The 19,922-nt window shown below is 53.5% G+C and overlaps 1 protein-coding gene across 2 annotated transcripts; it reads right to left on the bottom strand.

Moving 5' to 3' along the window:
• Positions 1 to 304: 304 nt before the first annotated feature.
• On the bottom strand, positions 305 to 19,416 carry MTCH1 (mitochondrial carrier 1). 2 transcript variants are annotated; one of them, XM_007467283.1, is made up of 12 exons: positions 18,714 to 19,416; positions 14,361 to 14,445; positions 11,164 to 11,270; positions 10,677 to 10,754; positions 10,252 to 10,309; positions 9,874 to 9,925; positions 8,325 to 8,384; positions 5,713 to 5,806; positions 3,566 to 3,613; positions 3,328 to 3,395; positions 2,975 to 3,050; positions 305 to 1,132 (listed from the first exon to the last, which is right to left on the bottom strand). In XM_007467283.1, exons 1-12 carry the CDS (start codon positions 18,978 to 18,980, stop codon positions 1,061 to 1,063), a joined length of 1,065 nt encoding a protein of 354 aa, XP_007467345.1. In that variant the 5' UTR covers positions 18,981 to 19,416; the 3' UTR covers positions 305 to 1,060. The 2 variants fall into 2 exon arrangements, with proteins under 2 accessions (XP_007467345.1, XP_007467344.1); XM_007467282.1 differs by having other exon boundaries at positions 5,662 to 5,806.
• Positions 19,417 to 19,922: the final 506 nt, after the last annotated feature.

Consider the following 19,922-nt stretch of genomic DNA (forward strand, 5'->3'; position numbering starts at 1 on the left):
GAGGACATTTAGAGCTCCTGTCTCCCTGGGAAGAGGTCTAGGCACTAGCTGTTGCTCTGTGAACTGGAGTCTTGGCTTGTCTAATTCAGAAAACCACCCAATGACCTGAGCCTTCGCCCTGCCCCCCCCCAACACACCCCCGGCCTGCCGCCCGGCTGATCTACACCAAGCCCGGGCACTTCTCATGCCCAGGCCAGGTTGCCCCCAGTCCTGTCACTTTACACACAACCCTTCTCACACAACCACAAAGGACTGAGAAAGACCCTGCAGACAGTTAAGCTCATAAAAATAAGAGACTCCCCACAAAGCTCCAAATGACCACCAATGAATTTATTTGAGGGAGAAAGGGTCAAATCTTATTAGGAACTTTAAACTGGATAGGAAAAGACACTGATCTGCCTAACATCTGGGTGTTCACAAGTGCACAGGTAACCATATCCTGCACGTAAGGCATCACCATTAAACCAATGAACATTTGACGAGAAGGACACGTTCTGAGCAGTCACATGATTTCCCTTTCAGAAGGTGCTGCCTCATCAGAAAAGTAGTGTTGAGAGAAACGAAGACAGTCTCCTCGCAAAGGCCTGGACATGACAGCAGCCTCGTGAAAGGGGATCACACCTTATTTACAAAGCAAGAGAGTGAAACTCCCAGCTGAGCTGCAGGATGAGAGCTGGGGCTGACTCAAGGGGTGTGAATGGGGGTTGGGACCTGACTTCATGAGCCTTTGCCCATCCAACGTGGGCCTCCACAAGCCATTCTTTGGCCCCTTGCACAAGACAGACTCAGGAAATCTGCAAAGTAAGGGGATTCTGCCCCAATTCCCCAGCCCCACCCCACCTTCCCCAGGTCTAACAGTGACCAATCCACTGGACGCAGCCTTACCCCCACCCAACCCCTACTTCTGGACAAACATGGCATATATGGAAACCGAAGCCCAGCTGTGCTGGAGCACATCTAGGTGCTGCTGGGTTGGTTGTCTTACAGGTGCCCCGAGATGATCAGGCCTCACCCACGGTGGCCAGGCTGAGAGAGCGTGTATTTTTTTAGGTGATTCAGGTTACTCCAGGGCAAAGCACGATCCTGATGACACCCGGCGGAAAAGCAGGCTGGAGCCTCGAAAGAGCTGGCCCTGGATTGGAAGGAGCAGTAGGGTCAGTGAAAGGGAGGCCATGCTTCTCATCCCACCCCAGAGCCAGGCCAGCGAAAGACAAATAAGGGCCCAGTAGCTCAGAGACCCTAGAGTCGGAGATAGAGGGCCTAGGTTTGCATTCCTGAGGGCAAGGTCAGAATCTGCTCTGTGCTGAAGCACAGAGGAGCAGTTTACTTCATGCCACAGGGTGTCCAGTATTTTTTTTTTTAATTTATTTATTTTTGGCTGTGTCGTGTCTTCGGTGCTGCGCACGGCCTTTTCTCTGGTTGCGGCGAGTGGGGGCTACTCTTCGTTGCGGTGCATGGGCTTGTCACTGAGGTGGCTCCTCTTGTTGTGGAGCACAGGCTCTAGGCGCACAGGCTTCAGTAGTTGTGGCGCACGGGCTCAGTAGTTGTGGCGCATGGGCTCAGTAGTTGTGGTGCACGGGCTCAGTAGTTGTGGCACACGGGCTTAGTTGCTCCGCAGCATGTGGGATCTTCCTGGACCAGGGCTCAAACCCGTGTCCCCTGCATTGGCAGGCGGATTCTCAACCACTGCGCCACCAGGGAAGTCCCGGGTATCCAGTATTCACCGGGATACTGAGTAGGAAACCCCCAGAGGAGACTCACTGCCCTCTGGCTTCAGAGCACAAGTGGACTGGGGCTCCTCCAATATTAGAGGATGTGATGCATGTAGGATCAACTGGATTCGCTGGAAGGCCTGTGTCTGTCTCTGGCCTCCCTGCTTTCCTCCTATCCATCCTTTTCTCAACCTTGAGGCCAGTCAGTGTGCTAGCTCCTCCTGCCCAGGCCACTGCCCCATTTTACTCTGAAGCCAACCAAGGTCAGGAAAAGCCAGGGATCTGTCCTGGGCCAGCCACCTGGATCCCTGACCCAGAGCTCCAGCCAGGAGGGTGCTTGGGCATAGAACACAAAGACTTCAAGACTGGCAGACTCAGGAAATCTGCAAAGTAAGGGGATTCTGCCCCAATTCCCCAGCCCTACCCCACCTTTCCCAGGTCTAACAGTGACCAATCCACTGGACGCAGCCTCACCTCTCAGAAGGTGCTGCCTAGGCACTAGCTGTTGCTCTGTGAACTGGAGTCTCGGCTTGTCTAATTCAGAAAACCACCCAATGACCCGAGCCTTCACCCTGCGCCCCGCCAACACCCCCCCGGCCTGCTGCCCGGCTGATCTACACCAAGCCCAGGCACTTCTCATGCCCAGGCCAGGCTGCCCCCAGTCCTGTCACTTTACATACAACCCTTCTCACACAACCACAAAGGACTGAGAAAGGCCCTGCAGACAGTTAAGCTCATAAAAATAAAAGACTCCCCACAAAGCTCGCCAAGCTCACCACATGGCCCAGCTCCACCCTCAGGCTCTCCCGGGCACCTGGGGCATCCTGCACGGGTGGAGGGAGGGGCCAGCCTCCAACATGCCAGGTGTGTTTTCATCCCAGGTTACTTGAGGTATAAGGAGTTCTTGGGCTTCACCACCTACCCTGTGGGCTCCGTCATACTTGTTCTAAGAATCTTTGAGAGTTGAAGAAAAGAAGACCTTGTCTGATGTGTAATTCTTAAGTAAATTCAGATCTGACCACCTCAAACCCCTTCTACAGGTTACGGAAGAAAACCGAATGAACTTTTTGGCCAATCCAATAAAATAAAGTGAAAATTTAATTTAAATGCCTCAAACCAAAAGTCTACATCCTCTTTATCCTCCTTACAGCATCGGATTCCACGACAACCCCTTAACTTTCCATGCAATGAAGAGTCCACAAAACCTTTCCATCTGACTGATGTGGAAAAGTGAGAAAAACCTCCCTGGAGAGCAGGCTTACCTGAACACTCAGGTACTTCCAGCAGTGGATCCAGGATTTGAACACTGGGGAATAAGGGGGTAGCCCGGCCTGCAGCCTGCGGGGAAGGAGAGCATGTTAGATCCAGAGAACAGTGGGAGACAGATCAGCTAAGGAAAAGGAGCCCTCATGAAGAAATGGCTTGGGGCTGCCACCACCCCCATACCGAACCACAGATTCCTCCCAAAGGGGTGCGATGAATCCCAGAGGAAGCCAGGGGCCTGGTGGGCCAAGCCCACACATAGAGCAGGTGGGAGGGGACAGGGCACTGGACGGGCTCAGCCAGGTCCCCCCAGCAGCCTTGGCAGGGTGCCTGCGGAGGGGCACACACCTACCCGCAGTTATTCACGGCCATGAGATCACCGACCAGCAGGAAGGGGTAGGTCAGCATGCTCACTGCGATCTGCAGGGAGACCCGAGGGTCAGTGAGCCCACCTACCACCAGCCCCCGACCCGGGCTTCGGGAGCAGGCACACCCTAGACGGAGGCCTGCCTCCAGCCATCTCCAGAGCTGGCCTCCGAAGCCCCGCCCAGGCCCCCAGCTCAGTGGGAAGAGCAGCTGGCCAGACTTACCCCCATCACAAATTTAGTGTAGCTCCGGATGGCCAGGGCCTGGCTGAACTGAAAGACAAAAAGGGAGACTGGTTTGCCCCAGGTACCTTGGGATGCAGACTTCAAACATGCAGGCCCCAGCCCTGCCCGCGCTGCCTGGTCTGCAGCCCCTTCACCTCACCCTCCGCACTGGCCTCACACCCCCTCTGCACTCAGCTCCTCACATGCCCGCAGCACACGCTGCGCCTCCCTTTCAGGGCCTGCCAGCAGCTTCTGTGGCCTGGCAGTCAGAGCCAAGAGAAGATCTGGGAAGCAGAAGTGGGATATCTGGACTGGAGCGTCTTTTGTGACCCAGCCAGGGTTGGTGAGTGGAAGAGACGAGGTAGGTGGGATCATGGGCTGTGGCCTACATAACCTCCTCCGAGCTGTAAGCTGCGAGGGCTGGGCCTGTTTGCCTTGATCAGTGCCTGCCCAGGGCTCAGCGCACAGTAAGTGCTTACTGAATGGAAAGTCAGGCACCCATCTGAACTGCACACAGAATCCTGGGTCCTGTAGCAAAAGGTGAAGGGCAACCCTGGGCTTACTGCCACCCTACCTCACCAAACTCTCGCCCCCCTTCAGGCCCCAACTCCTGAATTCAACTTTGCCCATGAAACAGCCCCGAACTACAAAGGGTGACTACCTATCCCTCAGCTTCCTGTGACATAGCCATCCCACCCCATGGATGCCCTGCAACCCTGGGCGGAGATGTGCTCAGCTCTCTGCCTGAGCGGCAGCCTCATCTTAACCTTTAAGCCACACACAGAACAGCACGTGAAAAATACTTTCAGTGAAGTGTCAACTGCTGTTCTCAGTGAGGTAAGTGCAGCAGCCCCTGGTCAAATACCTGCCCACCTGGACTGGAGGAACCAATCAGTTGTGGGGCACCCCTCCCCATCAAGGCACCCGAGCTGTCCCAGGCTTGTTCTGTTTGTGAAGGCAGCAGCTGACCCACCCATAACGCCCCTGAGAAAGGGGCATTGTGCTACTGTAATTGCAGGTGGGAGCTGCTCTCTATGGAGCAACTGGAATCTGCTCACATTAAAAGGCCAGTAAGACTCACCTACCCAATTCAAATGGCCAGTTTCCCTCTGCCCCAGCTGCAAGCTCTCAGAGGCACCCCTCACCACACTCTCCCAGACCACCTCCACCCCGGAACTGCCATTCTGGGGCCCAGACACAGACACACGGAGACTATGAACCCCACCCACCCCAACAGTGAATCTGGCAGACAGGTCCCCAATCCCTCACCCAGGCTCCAAGGGTGGGTGATTCCCGCTGTTAGAATGTCTAGCTCCCAGGAACCCCTGCCTATCACTGCTCCCCAACCCTTATCTTGGGTCAGGCCGAACCAGCTGACCTATCAGATCCCCAGAAACCTTTCCTCAACAAGTGCCTTTTAGAAGGACCAAGGCCTCCCCGTGCCTGACCCAATCTGCCGAGAGGTCTGTGCATACCAGGCTGTGTAGACCACTGCTAACAAGAGTGGGGTGCACCTGCATGGTACACTTCCTAGCTGACTGAAGCACCCTCAGCCTGGCCCAGGGAAAGACCTAGTCCCAGCCCTGTCAATTCGCAGGCAAGGGCCCCAGGAGAGCCCTTCAATCTCTGGGTCTCATCTGTCTGTAAAACAGGATGTTATACCTGCTCTGTTCCTTTCACAACTGAGGTGCTGTCAGGATCAAATGTCATAATGTTCACTAAAGGGCTTGAAAAAGCCTAAAACACTGAGCGGAAGTTCAAGGGTTATCATTAGCTGGTCTACGTCCTGATTTACCAGGGATCCCTAGTTTGGTTTGGATCACTGCCTCAAACTAGCCGTGGATAAGCTAGGGTCTGTTTGACCTAAAGCTGCCCAGGGACGGGCATTCCATAAACCCCTCTTCGTCTTGTTAGCGATCTCCTCTCTTGCGGCCGTTCTCCTCGGAGTCAAAGCTGACCCAGGGACAACCAGTCTTCTCAGACCCCTCCCCAGCCCTAGGGGCCCAGTATTCAGAATCCCAGAGTCCTCAAGTCTGCCCCAGACCCTGGGCATCAGCAGTACATGGAAAGATGGACAAGTCCTTGTTCCAACCAACCTGGGAACCTGGATTCTGGTCGTTCCCCAGCCCCCCTGGGGTGTCACTCACGCTGTCATCCACCAGGTAGGCATTGATGAAGTGGGCCAGCAGGTTACAGCCCCACAAGAAAACCACATCTCCCAGGAGGTGAGGGATTAAGCCGCTAAAAAACAAGGTGAGCAAAGATGAGCAGGGGAGGGAACAGAACATTTCCTGGGGGCTCCACACCCAGGAAGCAGACAAGGATGTTCCAAGCTCAAAACTTCAGCATATCCACCAGCACCACCTCAGGAAGGAAGCCTGCAGGGGCCACATGGGCCAGCAGCTATCCACAGCAGGAAAGCAGTGTTCCTTTCTCCACAGGGAGTGGGGGATGGTATGTGTGTTATATGCTACATCTGACAGCACAAGTTAATGGTCTCACAAGCAGTGTTCAAACCACAGTAGCTGGGCCTTAAGATGTGAATGGTGCAAAATCCGGGATTTTCCAATGCAGATCATGAAAGAGTACCTACACGTTAGCAGTCTTCTCCTGGCCTTTTTACCCAATCCACTCTCACAAAACACTTTGCTCAGTGCACCTGTATTCACCCCTGGAATGTTCCACTAAAAACATTCCATACAAGGTTTTACAAGGAGGGCTGACTTTTAAAGTGATGGCCTTTAGAATGCGCATCTCTACACACTGTGAAGTTTCCCTAAAACACAGTGCTGAGGGCAAAAAGCCAGATTGAGACCAGTGGGTCCTGTGTGATACTTGTGGGTTTTGGGGTTTTTTTCATTTATTTATTTTTGGCTGCGTTGGGTCTTTGTTGCTTTGTGTGAGCTTTTCTCTAGTTGCGGCGAGCGGGGGCTACTCTTCGTTGCAGTTCATGGGCTTCTTGTTGCGGTGGCTTCTCTTGTTGTGGAGCACGGGCTCTAGGCGCGTGGGCTTCAGTAGTTGCTCCGCGGCATGTGAGATCTTCCTGGAGCAGGGCTCGAACCCGTGTCCCCTGCATTGGCAGGCGGATTCTTAACCACTGTACCACCTGGGAAGCCCTTGTGGGTTTTTTTTTTGAATGTGTTTATTTGCTTGTTTAGATATAGAAGGACATGGAAAGATCTTCAGGAAAACAGCTATCTCTTGGAGAGAGGACACAGAATTATGATTTTTGAACTTTCAAAAACCCTATTTCAAAATATTTGAAAGTTCAAAATACCTGTAACACATCTATGATATAAGAGATATAAATAAAGTGAACCTTCATGAATGCAATTTCCAATCCTGTTGCTTCCACCTGTGCTCAGACTGACTTTTCACAGGTACACTCAGTGCTTTCTGAGTACATACATCACCTGTTCTACAAACACGTGAAGAAAAAAAAAGAACCCAATGGGTAAGGTATCTGTTGTGTGGGAATCCTACTCACACACCAGAAAACAATGTATACAATGAGTGTGAAAAACACCAGAGGTGGTGATATGTTTTATGGTGATAGTGTTTTAGGGTCTGAAGCACCAGTCACACAAGGAAATATTTATTCACACACATATATATGCACACCCATACATATGTGTACATATACATAGATATGAATATACATATGAATATGTGTGTATATCAATCAAGGTTTATCAACCTTGACACTATTGACCTTTAGGTCTGGATGATTCTTTGTCATGGGGGCTGACCTCTGCACTGCAGGATGTTTAGCAGCATCCCTGGTCTCCACCCACTAGATCCCAGCTGGGACCATCAAAAGATGTCTCCAGACATTACAGATGTCCCCTGGAGCAAAATCACCTCCTAGTGAGAACCACATACACACACACACGCACACACACGCCTACACAGAGAACACCTGGCCGATGATGAAACCACAAGATGAGTTAACAGAGAGCCCCATGTCTAGCGTACTGTGTATTTAACAGCATGTATGTCTCTGCCTAGACCTTAAAAAGGCAAAACAAAAAATATTTGTCAAGCCTGGATTTTGGGTTCTGTTTGTAGTTTACAGTCTTTTCGGTGTGAGCTTTCTTTACAGGTGGAGTAAGATGGGTGTGAGACACCAAGGAGGGCAGGGGGTCTGGGGCCCTCAGGAGATTGTGTGCCCTGAAGACATCTGCTCTGCAGAAACACAGGCCCAGCACAGCCAGGTTTTGACTTTTTAAGAGAAGCCAGAAATAGGGATTGTTTTGTGAAACATCCTAAATGTTGAATATGAAGAACTAATTTCTCAGAAGCGCTATGTCAAACAGGATCCATCAGCTGGAGTCAGCCTGTGACCTGCCACGGCTTGACCTTCAGCCCATGTCACAGATTTTCAGTGACTTTTCAGCAGTGAAACCAAGGACGATGGAAGACCTGAAGACCAGCCTCGTGCCCATCCCCAGCCCTGGAGCACATGGACGGGGACAGTGGGGTCGGGGGTGGGGTTTTGGCCACCCCCACCCCCAGCGTGCTGGACAAACAGTACCATTTCTGTGTAAGCCGCAATGTGGATAGGGCTGGGCAGCTTTGTTCCCGACGATCCGTAGCTCGCATAGGCCATGGAGCTCTACGGGCCAAGGAGCAGCTGCTCAGGCAGGGACAGAGCCCTGTGGTTAGTCTGAGGCCAACAGCTGTGGCCTGAGGGCTGAGAATGCACCTGTTAGTAGAGCCATGCTCCGTGGCCAGTTATGGGGTGTATAAACTCACGTACACAAAGAATCCCAGCAGCCCCTCTTCTTTGAAAATCTTCCCAATGGAGCTCAACACGCCGCTGTGGAGAACACAGGGATACAACATCACCTGGGCACCTTGAAGAAGCCCATGCCCTGGGGTGGAGCAGAGCCTGCCACCCTTGCTCAGAGCCATCCAGTCCTGGCCGGGATGGGGAGCGGGCATTCTCTGTCACCATGCAGAACCCAAGTGTAGATGATTACAGCTCTGTTGGGGAGTGAGAGGGCGTCTACATAGTTTATGGAGACTGGGGAAACTCAACCACCCACAGGGGCAGAACCCCAGTTCTCTACTGCTTTTTTCTATGGATCTGGAATGTAGGAATGAACCTTCTAGCCTGGGCTGCTGCAGAGGTGACGGGACCTTCTCCTGCCTGGCTCTAGTGCTTACTTCTGGCTGAACAACCTTCTGGCAAAGAAGCCTGCATGTCCCACAGAGAGAGGAGGAGAGGTGGCGAGTGGAGAGAAGCACCTTCCCAGAGGGCAGAGAAGGAATACAGGGCCCTGCAGCAGGAGGCCCTGCGATCAGACTGCACAGACGCAGCTTGGGAAAAGGCGTCTGGCCCTCCCCAGCAGGGAACTCGTGGATGTGCACCCTGCCCACTGCAGCCTGTTAGAGATCACAGGACAGGCTGGGATGTCTTAGGTGTGAAATGCAAAGGAGACTCAAGTGCAACCTCTGTGACCTGTTCTGCACAGACGCTCTGCGAAGCCGAGAGGGCCAGGGTAGCCTAGGAGAAAGACGGTGGGAGCCAGAGCCCTGCCAGGCCCCTCTACCCTTCCTCTCAGGACAGTGGCTCAGCCCACTGGGTTCTAAGCTCACTGGGGGAATGGGCCAATTCCCCATTAGTGAACTCAAAATGAGGCACCATGGCAGCCGAGCTTCCTGGGGCAGTGGCCCCAAGGACAGCAGCAGAAAACAACTGAACCCAGGAAATAAGAATCTGAGCGAAGAAGGATAACAGATGCATGTACTCCTGCCATGAGCCTCCAGGACCCACCTCCTGTCCTGCACTGAGCCTCAGAGGGGCAGGGAGGGCACAAGTGCCACAGGGAAGGACTGTGTCAACACACCTATGCCCCTACAGATCCAGCTTAGTGTCAGGCATGGCAAGTGCTGGGGTAAATATTTGGTAAACAATGGAAGGGCCAAGCCCCAAGGCCATGGGGTGGACGGCCGCTTAGGAGAGGATGAAACAAACTCTAAGCTGGCTTCTGTGACAGCTGGAAAAAGTGCTAGGGCATAACCTAGGGGGTCTAGGAGGGAACCCCGCCAGGGCTCCTAATCCAACTGGACTCCTATCCCACTCACCCCTCTGCAGGGCATCTAGGCTCATCCAGGGCTGCCCCAGACAAGAGAGGGAGAAAATACCCCTGGACCCAGACTATGGAAGCCACTACCCCATTCCTCTGAAGCTGGCACACAAGAAATAGGGCAGACAAGGGGCAGCAGCTGACCACAGTATGGCCTGTCCTGGCAGACTCTGAATAGTGTCAGGGCCACTCCTGCCAACTCTAAGAATTACCCACCTGTACTTGGCCTCCCGTCCCACAAACTGGACCATGCAGCGCATTGAGATGACTGAGGAAAGAGAAAACACAAACAGGTGACATGGTGGCCAAAGCCCAAGACTCCCCAGCTATAGGTGGGGTGGCCAGCACAGTGGCCACTGCACAGCACGGCCCGCGTCAGAGCGCGGGAGGGGAGGAGGGCCCCTGGGAGTCCCCATCATACCCCATGACCATGGCATCCCCCTTCTTCTGGCTGGGAAGAGCCCCAGCTCCCTGTGGGCTGAACTCCCAGCCAATTCCAGTGACACTACTTCCCAGTAATTCTACCGCTGCCCGTCTACAGCCCATGAGGGGTCACCCCACGGCTGAGATGCAGTCTCCAACGGGGCGGCTCACCATGCAGGGGGTGGGCCAGCATGCGGGACACGCACTGCATCATCATCTCATAGGAGGTCTGCAAGAGAGCAGAGGGCGGGGACTTGGTCTGGCCTGTCTCTGGAAGTGGTGCTCACTGGGAGCTATAAGCGCTTACATGGGAAAAACTGGGATCCTGCAGCACCCATGTGGGGTCGGTCTACCTCAGATGGCCCCCCTTGTCACCCACACAAAATTCCCTCTACCCAGGACTGCTGCCAGGTCCCAGGCCAGGTCCTGTAGCGGCTGAGAGGCTTTCTGTGATTCCCTGCAGTGGCCCTGCTGGGGCTCCTTCCACATCCCACTCCACTGTGCACACAGCAGGCCCCAACTGTGACTCTTCAGTGACCTGCCCAACTGGGCAGTGAGAGATAATCAGGCTCTCCTCTCTAATTCCAGGTACCCACCTCCTTCACCACTTTCTTCAGAGAAGTCTTCATGTCATCTTTGTTGGCAACCTGCTCAATCTCATCTGGAGGGAAAACCTGAGATGCAAAGAACAAAGGTGGATCAAAAGCAAAATACAGGTGCACCTCTTCGATGTAACTTTGAAGGGATGGAGAGGGCAGGAAACAGCTCCTACTATTTTCTTGGCCATGTCCATTAGCTGGGCCCACCTTGGGTAACCCCCTGGGGCTGGAGATAGGGGGGGAGAAAGTCCCTGCCTAGTGTCACATTTGTAAGAAAGCAGGCAGATGGTGAGGCAGGGGCCTTTCCAATTGAGGAGACTCGGCGTTGGACCACCAGGCCTTGGAGTCTGGCTTTGGTGCTGGGGTGGAGCCCTGACCAGTCTGGGAACCGAGAAGCAGGACCGGTGCACATGGCTGCCTCCAGGGGTGGCAGGGGGCTCAGGGGAACCTCGGGCAACCGGTCCTGGCTTCACCCCGGGCTCACCTTCTTCATGCTGCCCCGGGTCACGGTGGAGAGGGCGTTGGACATCAGCCGGGGGCTCAGGCCTCGGAATAGCCCTATCTTCCCATCCACTTGCACAATGTACTTGGCTACAAGAAAGCAGAGGTGGCAGCGTCACGTTCAGCCCAGTCGCACCCACTCCTGGGTCACATTCACACCCAGACCAGACGCAGCTTGCCCTTCTTCAGTACCTGCTGACTTCAGTCATGGAAAGGAGCACCGTCCAGGACCCCGGAAGCAATCGGGCCCCACCCCAAACATCTTCTCTAGCCCATTTCTTTTTGTAAAACCTTCAAAACACATTTTTCTGACAAACAAGTTCATACGTTTTTCTTTTTGTAGTTTGGAAAATCTACTTGGCAAACTTAGCTACAGTTTCTCAACTCAGCAACTTAAGTGCTGCAACCTAGGAACCAATTCTGTTGCTTATAAAAAATGTTTTTCTCTGGGAAAAGAAAAAATGGAAAAAGGCAACCACAAGCAATGATGAAGTTTGCAACCTAAGGTAGGGAAAAAGGAAAAGGAAGGGCTCCCAGGGGAAAGGCTCTGGAGTGTCCTTTGAGCATGCCACGGAGAGGGCAATCCCCACCTCGTCACTGTGCTGCATCCAGGATCCCACCTGGCACCTACTGGCATTTATTAATTACAGGGGGGAAAGCCAGTGGAGAAGTAACTAAAACAGAGGCACCAATGAACTATTCTATAGAAAAAAACTTAAGTGGTCAGAGAAGCTGGACCCTGACCCTGTTTGAGTCAGTGTTTTTTTTTGTTTGGGTCTCTAAAAGGATACTTTCTTAATGTTTTGCTGCTTTATTCAATATCAACTTTTAAATGATGTTCAAAAAGGAGACGTATATTTATAAACCTGCATACCTGGAAGCTGGCAGAACATTCCCTCAGACAATGTGCTCCCCTTGAGCCAAGACTTTAGCTCTCCAGCACCGCACAGTGGCGGGAACCAGCAAGGGAGGGTGCCGTTCTCTCCTCTGCCACATGTCTGCCAACAGCAATTCCATGTGGCAGCTGTATGGGCTTCCCCTGGTCCTGAGAGCACCTGGTACCTGCATGTTTGGCTTCCTGAGATTGGGGTGGTGCTGGAAAGGGAGGAGTAGGAGGAGAGAGGACACTGGGCGACGTGGCCAGGACGCCCTGCTTCACGGAGTGAACAGGCAGAAGGAAGGTTTATTTTGGGGGAGGGGAGCGCCAGTCAGCAGAAGGGAGAGCTGGCGGGATAAAGCCTGAGTGTGGTCTCCAGCAGGACACTTAACCCCTTTCCATCCAATTTCCTAGCCAGAAAAAAAGGGAGTAAGGACCCCTATTTCTCCCCATCTCAGAGCTGAATTACGAACAAGTGAGAACAGACAAAGGTATGCAGAAATGTCTACAGAGGCCTTTGTGGGCCCAAAGGGCTCCCTGGCTGGCAAGGGGCTCCATCATTCCATGGTTTCGCTGTAGTCCCTGAAAACTCTCCAGGAAGTTCTTTCTGGGAGAACACCAAAGAATGTCATGGCAGCTGTGGCGCTTTTCATAGCTGAGGGGGAGTAGTAGACCCCGTCCAGTCACTAGACAGCCAGACAGCTGAGCCCCTCCCCAACACCAGGAGTCTGCTTACACCACCTGCGCTGAAATAACATTTATATAAATGGCGGGGGGCGGGGGGAGCGCCTCAGAACTCTGCTCATCTTTGCAAGAGGCAGTAAGGTGATTGTCAAGACCCCTCTGCCCTGAGTCCTTTCGGGAATGACTGTGTGACATGAACAGAGATGATCTGGGTTCCAACCTCTCTATGGCTAGAGCCTGCATAGTGGTGTATGGAGGAATCACACGTAGGGGCTGGCAGCCCGCCACCCCGGCCTCCCGCAAATCCAGCGTCGCTCTGCATACCGGCTTCGTTGCACTACAATGGGGGGTGCCTCCCTGATTCTGTGACGTCCTCCTTCCCCATGCTGACAACTTTTAAGTGAAACAAATACGAACAGATTTCCCCGCAAAATGACATGTTCCACCTGGCTCCACCTGTACTCAACAATGAGGTGGCAAAACTGGAAGGGAAACATGACATCAGATTCCGCCAGCAGGGTGTGAAGTGAAAAAAAGGTGACAGGAGGCGAGGCCCCAAGTTATTTGGCAGAAAGAAAGATTTTCAGAGAAGATGCTAGACTGACTAAACAGATAAGATGAGCAGAGGTGGAGGGAGCATGAGAGGGTCAGCCTGGCTGTGAACACAGAGAGCAAAGGCACATTTAAAGAAGTCTGGGGAGTTCCCTGGTGGCTAGTGGTTAGGATTCCAGGCTTTCACTGACGTGACCCGGGTTCAATCCCTGGTCGGGGAACTGAGATCCTGCAAGCCATGTGGTGTGACCAAAAAAATAAAAAATAAAAAAAATAAAGAAGTCTGGGAAGGGTGGGGACCGGGAAAGGGACTGGGATGGTGGATCTGAAATGGCCTTGGCCAGCTGGGGGTCAGGGGATGAGCAGCACAGGCAGCCGGTGGGCTTTGCTGGCATCAGGGAAGCTCCACCATGGTGGGCTTCCTGATGGAGAGACCCTCTGGCAGGCAAGGCTGCAGGGGGCGGAGGGGGCGGGTGCCTGTATGGAGGGCCTGGGCATGAAGAAGCTGATAAGCAGTATGGGGCCAGAGCAGTTAGCAGCCTTCCTGAGCTCGAGCAGCTCACGAGGGCACACCAGGGGTGAAGCCGAGACCCACCATGTACTGTTCTACACCCAGGGGATGGAGATGCCTGAGTGAGTAGGCACCACTGCCTGAGGAATGCAGGGGAACAGGACAAAGGAAAAGAACCCAGGAGGCCCCAATGGGCCTCCTGCTGGAGGAGAGGGAAAGCAAAAGAACTGCTAAAAGGGCAGCCAGACTGCTCAAAAGGCAAACAAAACAAAACAAAACAAAACAAAACGGATATCCGCCCCCTACTCCTGCTTCCAGGCATAGCCTGGACCTGTCTCCCTATCCTGCTGCCTGGGCTGACAGCTGGCAGCTCACACAGAGGAGCTGGACCAAAGCTGCTCCCATCCTGACACCCTGCTGCCTCTGACCCCTCTTCCATGTCAGCTCTGACTCTGGGTGCCCCATGCTGCCCAGTGTGCTCCCCAGGGCCACCTGGGCCTGTTCCCTGTTTGACGCTCTCTCGGTGTGGGCTTTCCTGCCCGGGAAGCACACTCACCATAGGTGAAGAAGCTCGGCAGGTAGAGGACCTTCCTCCCCAGCACATTGGTCCCAATGGTGGGGGGCATCGGCTCATGACCTACCTTCAGAATCAACAAATACAAAGGGAAAGTCAGATTCTACTGTTGATTCAGTCTCACTACTTCTCACCTTTCCCAGGCCTCTAACTCTTCTCCCACAAAGTCTAATCCTATTTCTGTTGATGTTTTCCCCATCAAAACATACCCAGAATTTCATCAGTGTCTATTACTATCAACATCGTGTAATCTCCCAATGCACAGAAATGTCCAGTCCCAGATACCACCCTTACCATAATCCAAGTCACCCCATCCCTCAACATTCTTACCTTCCAATTCCAGATATTTCCAGTGCAGAAACCGCCCCCCCCACGTTTATGTACTTCAAACCCCATGCTTATCTCAGAAAAAAATCTGTTAATTCTCATCGCCAGGTTAAAACATCAGTCCAGTCTCAATCTCAAATGTGGCAACACCAAAACACATCACACCCAAATCTCAGCCCCAAACTTCAGATAGCTCACTCACCCCACACTCAAATTTCTTACTGTTCCCACTGCAGATGTCAACAAATCTGTCCCTCTCACTCCCAGCCACCTCGAATCCCAGCTGTTCCTCAAACAATTCCTCAACTGTGATCTAATCTTGATCACCCCATATCCCTGTGACAGAATGACCCCCTCATTTCTGCAGGGTTATCATAATTCTTGCTGTATAGATGCTGGTTATAATTAAGGTATGTGTTAAATTCATGGGTGGGTGAAGGACCAAGCCACGCAAGCCTCTGTGAGGAGAGGTTTCTCCGGAGGGGTGAGGCCATTTGTTATGCTGCCGATTAATGAGAAGATTCTCTGCTGCCAGGCAAGGGGCAAGGTGTCTAGGAGACCAGCGCCTTAGTGGGGTGTGAGAAGGCCCTTCCCTGGCAGGGGACCAGGGCCGTAGCCCTGTCCCTCAGAGCAGGCCAGACAAATCCATGGACCAGAGGAGCTCCTCTTGGATGTGGAAGAGGGTAGAAACAGCAGGGTTGGGAAGCTCTGCCTTAAATAGAACTAGGTATGCTTCCAGTGTTTTCTGGGCTCAATTTCCTTTCTTCCTCACCTTAGTCAAGTGTTTTGAAGTTCAGGCTGTCCCTTATGAGCTACATGACAGATTACTGATCATAAATTAAGAAACTCCCTCCACGATGGAGAAATTCTTAAAAGAAAAACATCTAGCCCAGGGGAGTTGAAGGAAAGGGATGGCCAGGTGAACCAAGCAGTTAGCCCTCCCCTTCCAGACCTTTCCACTTCTGGGTTAAAAGCTCGAAGGTTCTGAGGTTAGTTTTGCTTTGATTTTGTTCTCTCATACAGGAAGCACTCCATTTACACCCTCAACTCCAAGTCTGAGCCAATGTTCTTTTGCTGCCTTATCCACTCCAGTCACAACAACTGGGGAGGCCCATCAATTCCAATTTCACCCTTAAACCTGCTTGTTCCCTTCATCCTGTATCCCCATGGCTCCCAAAGCTGTTGAGTCTATTTTCTCAACTTCCACCTGTGTTATCAAAGGCACACTGACCCTATCTCACTCCTATTCCCTTCACTCTCAAGTTCTAATTATTTGTTCCCAAGTCTACTCACCCAATTTCATCCCCCAATCTGTTAACCCAGTCCTAACCACAGCCAAAGCTGTGGTTCTATACCATATACCGGCAGAGCCAGTCCCTCAAATCTCTAACACCCAAAAGCCCTGATCTCAGGCACTGCATTCTTACTCACTTAATCGGGACAGCACCCAGATCTGCCAACCCAATCCTGCCATGCACCCCCAAACTGGGATCTTCGTTTTTGCAAGATGTTATCTCTGATTCCCAAGCTATACCCATTAACATTTCACCCTCAAGGACTTCCCTGGTGGCACAGTGGTTAAGAATCTGCCTGCCAATGCAGGGGACGCGGGTTCAATCCCTGGTCCACGAAGATCCCACATGCTGTGGAGCAACCAAGCCTGTGCGCCACAACTACTGAGCCCGCGCTCCGCAGCAAGAGAAGCCACCTCAGTGAGAAGCCCGCTCACCGCAACGAAGAATAGCCCCCGCTCACCACAACTAGAGAAAGCCCGCGTGCAGCGATGAAGACCCAACACAGCCAAAAAGAAATTAATTAATTTTAAAAAAAAAGGACTTCACCCTCAAATATGTTACACTCAGCACCAGCTGCGTTCACATCGGGTAGACCACCTGTCACCCCAACTGGGCTCACCCATCAGTATCCACCCCCCATACAGTTCTTCTCACCCTCTGGACTTCCTCATTCCCCAAATGCCTATCCTCCTTCATTCTCCATTCTCTCTCATTCCTCAACTGCCTTTCCAAGTGACCCTTATTTCAATTTTCTTCTCCTGTAAACCAAACCTACCAAGGTCCAAATGATGGAGCCACTTCCAGGTTCCTTCACATGGAGCACCCCCCCCCCCCCCCGGCCTTTCCAAGTGACCCTTATTTCAATTTTCTTCTCCTGTAAACCAAACCTACCAAGGTCCAAATGATGGAGCCCCTTCCAGGTTCCTTCACATGGAGCCCCCCCCCCCCCGCTTCCTTGTACTCCAACATCCTCCATTCCACAGACACTCCTATCAGCCACCCTGAAGTCCCAGCCCTCACCCAATCTCACTCCATCATCCTTGCTTCTCATCTCAAGTACCACCAGTTCCGAAGCCTCAATTTCTCTACCAAAGCTGGAATCTCTATTGCTGCAAATACAACCTGAATCTTTATAAGTAAAGGAGCCCTCACTCCCAAATCACAACCAAACGCCAGTCTCGACCTTCCCCCGTCAGCCATTTCCAAATCTCAGTCACAATTAGATTCTAGTCAGGCACCGTAATGTCCCTGAAGGAATCTGCTCGTTCTTTGTCACATTCCTTGTCACACTCCCAAAATATACTGCCCCCATTCCTCAGATTTCAATTATTCCTATTCTCAAGTCCCTCTCATTCCAACTGTATCTCCCATTCTCAGTCCATTACCAGGACAGTAAATATGATACCCATTTGCCTCAACTCAAATCAAATCTCAAGTTTTGGTTAGGCCATCTCAACACCCCCCCCCCAACTTAACTGAAAATTCTAGGCTAAATCTTCAGATATTAGTCCAAGCCCAAACCATCCACATCTACATTGTGCTCATCTCAAGTCATGCCCACCTAATTCTGCCAAATGCACTCCCTCCACCTCAGCTTGGGCACCCCCTTCCAGTTCCATCTCTCCCTTTCTCAAGCAGCCCAATTCATCTGTAAGGCACTGCTGGTCCCACCAAATATGCCAAGTGCCCCTGCATGCCTCGATTCCAGAGACATCCTACCTTGGCCTCATTTTCTGCCAGCCCCTACACATCCTGCTACCCTGTGCTCCAACTGGCCCTTCTGCCCAATTCCACTACGCCCATCCCCCTCAGCCCATCCCCCCATACAGCTCCCACCCCCAACCGTGAATTCAATGTTCTCCTCCAAATGCGTCATCCCTTTCCCCCTAAAAGCCTCCTGGCTCCCCATTCCAGACAAATCGCCACTACCCCTCCCCCACTGCGTCGCCCTATCTGTTCCCCTCCCCCAAAGCACGTCATCCTGTCCCCTCCTCCCATCAAATCTGTCGTCGCCATCAAATCCAGAGCCCCCATCTCCTGTAAACCGATTCGCCTCCGCCTCTCCCACCAAATTCCGTCACCGTTAAATCCAGTCCCGGTCCCCTCCTCCCCGGAGTCTGATGCCCCTTTTTCTTTCCTAAATTTTTGGCCATGGCCCCCAGTCCTTTGTCCCCCCCACCCCAAACCGCTTTAAATCCATCTCTATCAAATCCAGAGCTCTTGCTCCCCTTCACCCTAAATATGTGCTCATCTTCTGAATATTCTGCCTTGGCCCCCAATCCTCCTCCCCACCCAATCGCCCAAACTTCCCACCCCTCCCCCAATTCTGTTGTTTTTTCTTTCACCCCAAAATGCTGCCACTTCCCTCCTAGTCCAAGTCCATCGCCTCCATTCTTTCGTCTCCCAAACCTGTCTCTCCGTTCCATCGCCCCCTCCCCTGCACCCCCACATCCCTTGTTCCTTCCACCCTCTCCCAAATCTGTCGCTGACCCCTTTGCCCCCTTCTCCTGCATCCCCAAACCCATGCCCCCTGCATCCCCAAATCCCTCACCGTTTTCCTCCTCTCCCGCTCCTTCTGCGCACCAACCCGCCGTCCCCGCCCCCTCTCCTCAAATCCGTCGCCATCGACTCCCCCACCCCCATCCTCCTCCAGATCCTGACCTGTCACCTTCTTATCAGCCCCCACCTCCCTATGGCGCCCCTGGTCCCACACCTGGATGAGCAGCTTCACGTAGAGCAGCGGGTGACTGAGCGCCGTCACTCCGGCGCCCAGCGCCACGAAAAGAGCCTCGGTGGTCGGGGCGTTGTCCCCGGAGCCCAGGCCCCCGGATGCGCCGTCCATCCTGCGGGCCGAGGGTTGCGCCGCAGGCCGAGGGTGGCGCGGATGTGCGCGGTGTGCAGGCGGCGGATCGCGAGCCCGGGCCTCGACCCCCGCCGCCGCTCCGCCGCGAGCTCCAGCTCCTGCTCCGGCTCCCGCCATCCCCGCGGCACCGCCGCGAGCCCAGGGCGCCACTTCCGGGTCGGAAGCCCCCCATGGCAAGGGGCGGCGAGGTCACTCCCCCGTCACGTGACGGGACGGGCGCCCTGCCCCTCGCTGGCGTCAGGGGGCGGGGTCGGGCCGCACCACTCGCGGCCGCGGGGGAGTGCAGGAGTGTAGGCGAGGCGGTCGGTAAGCGACGGATGCGGTTCTCGGGCGGGGTCGGGTCCTGGCTCAGCTCTGGGCTGTGAGCCGGGGGTCAGTGGTCGCGGGCGACCGGGCCGTGTGTTCGGAGACTGTGAAGGCGGCCGCAGGCCCGGGCGCTCCCCCGGGATCACCGGAGAGCGGCAGGGGTGGGGCTCGGATGTTCTGGAAGCCAGATGCCCCCAATATGGTCTGAGGAACTTCCAATCCCCCACCCAGGCTTCGGGAGTGTTCTTCGCAGTTCTGGGCCCGCCTTTTTGCGGCCCTGTTTCCGGGCCCCGCTGCCTGCGAGGCTTCCCACTGCAGGCCGAGTCCCTTCGCGCTCTCCAGCCTTGTCTCACCCCTTTGCCCTCCCCACCAGACCAAATGCATTTGCACCTCGGTGGTTGTTGGTCCTCCTCCTTTGCAGTTGACCCTTCGCCAACCTGCCTTAGAGCTCATGGTTAGAAAATGTGTTTTGCCCTATTTACTTCACTGGGTCTGAAGGTTTTATTTAGTCCTTCAGTGTGAGCACACGCAAGCGTTCTGCTAGGCGCCGATAGTCTAGTCGTTAGGTAATAAAAATGAGTAATAACTGGCTCTTAAATCGCACTTATTTGTGCCACCTTTTGAAGTGCTTTGCAGCGAGATAAGTATGTTCCTCTCAGCAGCCCTGTGAGCAAGGTGTTTATTCCAGCATGTGTCCTGTTCACGTTTGTCACCGTGCCCATCCCCTGCAAGAACACCTAAAGCCTGCTAGTT

Source organism: Lipotes vexillifer, unplaced genomic scaffold, assembly GCF_000442215.2.
Source record: "Lipotes vexillifer unplaced genomic scaffold, Lipotes_vexillifer_v1.1 scaffold528, whole genome shotgun sequence".
In the NCBI taxonomy this organism is placed as follows: Eukaryota; Metazoa; Chordata; class Mammalia; order Artiodactyla; family Lipotidae; genus Lipotes; species Lipotes vexillifer.